The sequence below is a fragment of the Podarcis bocagei genome (assembly GCF_964188305.1).
Source record: "Podarcis bocagei genome assembly, chromosome: 7".
In the NCBI taxonomy this organism is placed as follows: Eukaryota; Metazoa; Chordata; class Lepidosauria; order Squamata; family Lacertidae; genus Podarcis; species Podarcis bocagei.
Genome location: NC_138132.1, coordinates 44,702,629 through 44,708,251, shown reverse-complemented (window position 1 = coordinate 44,708,251; position 5,623 = coordinate 44,702,629). Strand labels below are relative to the sequence as shown.

Genomic DNA, 5,623 nt, shown 5'->3' with positions numbered 1-5,623 from the left:
TACTTTTGGCCAACTGCGAATGCAGCCCCCAGCCAAAAAAAAGCTAGCCAGCCCTAGATTCAGTGGCATAGGAAGGGGGGTGCGGTGGGTGTGGGGCGCCCCGGGTGTCATCACTGAGGGGGGTGACAAAATGCCAAAAATATGTGGTTTTGAAAAAAATAACTCCCGCACCCACCACACCCCCTTCCTATGCCACTGCAGGAGCACTCTCCCCTCAAGTGATTTCCAGAAACCAGAAGCATTGCTGCCTCCAACTTTGCAGGCAGAGCGCAGCCTTTGTGGCTAGTAGCCTTCAACAGCCCTCTGCTCCGTGAATCTGCCTAATCCAGAGGCGTAGGTACGTGAGGTGGGGGGCACTGGGTGTCACGCCACAGGGCCTGCAGCGTGCCTGAGCCACCCGTCTCTCCTGAGGGGGAGGGCGGACTCCCTGAAAGCTCCATGCTGCTTTTTCGAGCAGCTCAGGGATTGCGTCTGCCCACTGCCTCAGCTGCCCTACAGCTGAGGGGGAGGCTGCAGAGAGGCTCCATGCAGCGCGCCCTACCTTGGCTCACCCCGCCCCCAGCTGCAGGGAGTGCACGCTGCCCCAGGCACCCAATCGGCTAGCTAAGCCGCTGCCTAGATTAATCAACTTCCCCACTTTTAATTCTTTTGGTTCAGTTCCTACATTCTAGAGCAGAAGATGGCTGCATTTCTTTCTGAACAATATTGGGGGGGGGGTCATATGCCAGCGTATTTAAGGCCAGAGACAAAAGTGAGCAAAACAATGAAAGTGAATTTTACCTTTATTTAATTATCTATTTCATTTATATCCCACCTTTCCTTCAAGAAGCTCAAGGTGGCATACATAATTCTCCTCCCTATTTCAGCAACCCTGTGAGGTAGCTTAGGCTGAGAGGGAGTGACTAGCCCAAGGTCACCCAGCGAGTTTTGTGGCTGAGTGGGGATTCGAACGCTGGTCTCCCAAGTCTCAGTCCTACATTCTAACCACTGCACCTACCATCTGTACAGTAGGCTATACACACCAGTACCTGCCTCTCTAGCTTCTACCCAGTGTAGCACTGTGTGGGATCACCACCCAAAGCACCCCCTGGCACTTACCATCTAACAACTTTCACGAACAGGCCAGAGACCAGGGCAGCTGTTCCAGGTCTAATACTTCAGGCAGCCTCATATGATTGCTGACAGCCCATCATATTGTTGTAGGTCACTATTATTATTCACATGTTGTAGGCGGGGAGTCTCAGAGGGAGTGGCTTGGCTAAGAGAACCTAGTAAAGGGGTGGAGAACCTTTTTCCGGCTTGAAGGCCATGTACTTTGTTGGGAAACCTTCCATGAGCCACATGATAGAGGTGGGTGGGACAATGGATGTGACTCTTGCCACCGCTCAGAAGGCTCCTGTCTAGCTACACAAAGGTCAGAAGTTTCTACACATTTTTCTTTCTGTCCAAGCAAGCATTATTACAGTTCAGGGACGCATTCCAGCCTGGTCACAAATAAAGAAAGAAAGAAAAACTGGAAGAGGGTGTGGAGCAGAGCCAATAAGAGGTTTGGTGTGGGAAGAGTCCTGAGGAGCAGTTGGAGAGCTGCGGAGGGCTGCATTTGATCTCCTAGAGCTGAGACTCTTCATCTCTGACCTAGAATCATAGACTTCTTGTGTGGGAAGGGACCCTGGAGGTCATCTAGTTCAACCCCCTGAAATACAGACATCACAGCTAATGAGTCCCTGACAGATGGCCTATCCAACCTCTGTTTAAACCCACCCCCACTTTCTTCATATTTACAGACGACTTTTAGCAGAAGTAGCTTGTCATTCAGAGCAAAGAGAAACTGCATCTGTTAAAATCCCGTCTTCTGCATAGCAGTAAAAGTTACGGAAGCCTTAGCAAATGTGGCATAGCAGGAAGCTGAGTCGGGCCATGGGCCTCAAGACCAGGCTTCCTCAACCTCGGCCCTCCAGATGTTTGAGACTACAATTCCCATCATCCCTGACCACTGGTCGTAGCTAGGGATCATGGGAGTTGTAGGCCAAAAACATCTGGAGGGCCGAGGTTGAGGAAGCCTGCTCAAGACTGACCACCGACTGGTAGCTGTTCTTCAGGGTTTCAAACAAGAATGTGCCCCAACACTACCTGGAGAGACTAAGGATTGAATAGGCTCTTGGGGACTTTATGCATTTAAAGCCTGTCCACTCCCACTAAGCTAAGGAGTCTCTCCTTCTCATTGGCATGTCTTCAAAACACTTCAGCTACTTTCCCCAAAGCTCAAAACATCAAAGCACACAAAGTATAGAAATATGTAATAATAATAATAAGATTAATAAAAACAAGGGCAGCATTTAAAAAGGGGGGGGGGAGAAAACCTCTGCCAAAACGCACCTGAAGTTTTTAACAACAATAGCAATAACAGCATCCACCAAAATCCAACTATAGTAATAATGGGTTGTTGCCAAGTAAGTCCTAATCAGGGGAGACCCTCTGAAATAAAGGAACCCAAGTTGACTGTGTGCATTAACTTTAACAGGTATCATTGAGTACCACCCAGTAATAAGCAAATGGTGATGATTTAATGCAAGCCATAAGCAATAGGCCCTTTACAGCTTGGCAACAAAAAGAGAGCAACTCCCTGCCCCGATAAGCTTACACACCTGCCCATTCGTCACCTCCACGCTCGTTCGCGGGGAATAAATTTCCAAGGACGGCGGGAAGGTTAATTAATTAATTTATTTGCAGCGTCCATTTATTTATACGGCGGCGGCGCCTCTACTCGCTTGGAGATGGTCAGGCTGGCGGTAGGACCGAGCTCTCTCCTCCAGCCGGCTGCAGCCATTGCATACATCTTTCAGCATCCCGCCGCGCGCACACGCGCTCGCGCGCTCACGCACACACACTCACGCAGAGCCCACGCTCGCATTCAACAGGAGAGGGAAAGGCTGCCGGAGTGAGAAGGGAAGGTCGCCCTCTCTGCCTTTTTGCTCTTCTGCATCTCTCCCTCCGTCCGTCCATCCGTCCGCCCTTCCTCCTTCTCCCTTCCCCTCCTCGTCTCCGAGCAGCGCCATGGCCAAGGAAGGAGTCGAGAAAGCCGAGGAGACGGAGCAGATGATCGAGAAGGAGGCAGCCGAAGGCGGCGGCGGCAGCAGCAGCCCGAGAGGCGCGGACGCGAAGGAGATGCGCGCCGTGGTGCTCTCTGCCTTCGGGGGACTGAACAAGCTGCGGGTGTCCAAAAAAGTGATGCCGGAGCCTCAGGAAGGAGAACTCAAGATCAGAGTCAAAGCCTGGTCCAGTATTATTCTTATTCTTACTCTTATATCAGCATCGTCATCATCCTTCCCACCCACCCACCCATCCCTCCAGAAGCATATTCCTAGGAAGACAGGAAACTGCCTTATACAGAGTTAGACCCCTAAGCTCAGCAGCAACGTCTACACTGACTGGCAGGGGCTGTCCAGGTTCCAGGCAGAGAGTTTTTCCCAGGCACTGAACCTGGGACCTTCTGCATGAGAAGAAGAGGCTCTGCCTCTGACCCCCATCCAGCCCTCTCCCCCCCCCCCACTCCTTGCCATCCATATTCTGAAACCCTTCTCTGTATTTAGTGATAGCATCCGTGTTTCACTGGGCGAGCATTTTTTAAAGTGCCTTGGTAGCCTATCAGCCTGAGGGTGGACAGGAGAGAGATCTTGCTTGCCCTTGGGAATGAATGGATGGGATATGGGAAGCTTCTTTGTGTGCTCACCCCTCCAAGACACTTTTGCAAAGTTACAGGCCAGTCCTAGGCACATTTTCCCAGCAGTACAGTGGGGGCTTGGTGTCAAGTATAAGGGTGCCACCCTGTGCATGTTTACCCACAAGCAGGTCCTGCTTAAGTGCAGTGTGTCTTACTCCCAAGTAAGAATGCATCAGATTGCCAGTATACATACAGGGTGAACCTTTGAGGCATTTACTCAGATCTAAAACTGCTCAGTGGAGCTTTCTTCCAGGGGAATGTGCATAGGATAACCACCTTAATTTACCATTATTATGGTGCTGGTGATCACCTTAATTTTCCATTATGGTGGTCCTCCTTCTGTACAGCTGAATGGGAGCCCTTCTGCTCCTATTGCTTCAGCCTTTAGAAATGGATACGAGGACGAGGTAAGAGCTGGGAAACAGCATTTTGGCCTTCTGTGATTCTTTTCTGTCAGTCTTCCCTCTTCGCCCATGTTTGTGACTCTGCAGTTTAGTAGTAGACTGGCTGGTTTCCAAGACACTACTCGCCTCAGCATCCTATTAGGTTTCTTGTATGGTGTGAAGTTCTTTTTCTGTCTGTCAGCCATGCATTGATTGCATTTGGTTACTGTGACCCAGCATTGCCTTCGTTATGAATGAATCCCCTTTTCCCCCAGCTGAGTCTTTTCTCATCTCTACATTTCTCTGCTGCCTGCTAATCCAAACACATTTTCTCATGGGGAAGCAACTCAGTGTTTGCTGTTATTGCTAGTTTCCTGCATTGTGTGTGTCTAGCAACTGTGCTGAGGTGGTCCAACGCTTGGGCAAGCTGATGGTAAAAGATTGGTATTCCAACTTCTAGGCCAGTGCTCTTCACCCCAGGGACCAGAAATGTCATTGCTGTACAACTCCCATCATGCTGAGCCATCTTAGACAATGGTCAGGGATGATGGGAGTTGTATTCTAGAAACATCTGGGGACCCATACGTTCTAGCGGTTACTGGCTGTTGGCTATTGGCATCTTTCTGAAGCTAAGCAGGTTTAGACCTGGTTATTGCCTGAATGGCAGACATGGGAACCACATGTGATGCTATACTGAGTCCCTTGATGGAAGAAAGGTGTGGTACAAATTTAGTAAACCAAATGTACAATGAAATAAATATTAGAATGAATTTGATGTAAGATTCAAGCTAGCCGGGGGGTGGGGGCAGGAGGTCAATGCCCCTCCCGTTCTTGGACAAAGTTAGGTACTTGAAGGTGTTGTAAATAAGTTGAGGCTGCAATCTCAGGTGTGCTCACTTGATGAAATCAACTCAATCAAAATCAACAGGACACCCATAAATTTATGGTGTGGATGTGAACTGAAAATGATGCAGCCTAGACACATATTGGCCACCTCACTAAGAACTTGGCCTCCATTTTGTTGTTTACCCCCTCATTTCCCCCTCATAGAAGGGGTCTAGACTTCCATGATGGCCTTTATGCTATTGAGTTGTTTTCCTGCTCCCACTTGTCCCTAAGTTGCCCCCCAACCAAGTTGCCTTTCCCTGGAAAGAGATGGGAGGCTGGGGTTTCCTTACACATCATACAATTAGGCATGGGGATTTGCCTGATGATCCTCACTGTGCCTATGAATTTAGGCATTCAAAGGCAAGCAATATACAGTGTAGGTAAAGTGCAGGTGTGCTTAGATGTATATCTGATTTGGTCTGCAATTCATTAAACTGCAAAAAGACATTCACCATAACAGTTTTATATGACCTTGTGGTGGAGGAAGCAGGGACTGAACAGCATGCACTTTGCATGAAAATGCACATTTTCTGAAGCCAGTCCTTACATGCACACTGCCCTTTTCTCAAGGCTAAGTCATTAGCAGCTGTCAGAGGTGAGCTAGGAATTGGAGCCAGCAAGTCAGAATAGA

General features: G+C 49.2%; 1 protein-coding gene across 1 annotated transcript in view; it reads left to right on the top strand.

Moving 5' to 3' along the window:
• Positions 1-2,856: 2,856 nt before the first annotated feature.
• VAT1L (vesicle amine transport 1 like) overlaps positions 2,857-5,623 on the top strand; it is a 58,368-nt gene continuing 55,601 nt past the window's right edge. The window contains exon 1 of the mRNA XM_081202725.1: positions 2,857-3,275. Within this exon, the coding sequence (XP_081058851.1) occupies positions 3,055-3,275 (221 nt within the window). The 5' untranslated portion in view covers positions 2,857-3,054. The remainder of the gene's footprint in view (positions 3,276-5,623) is intronic.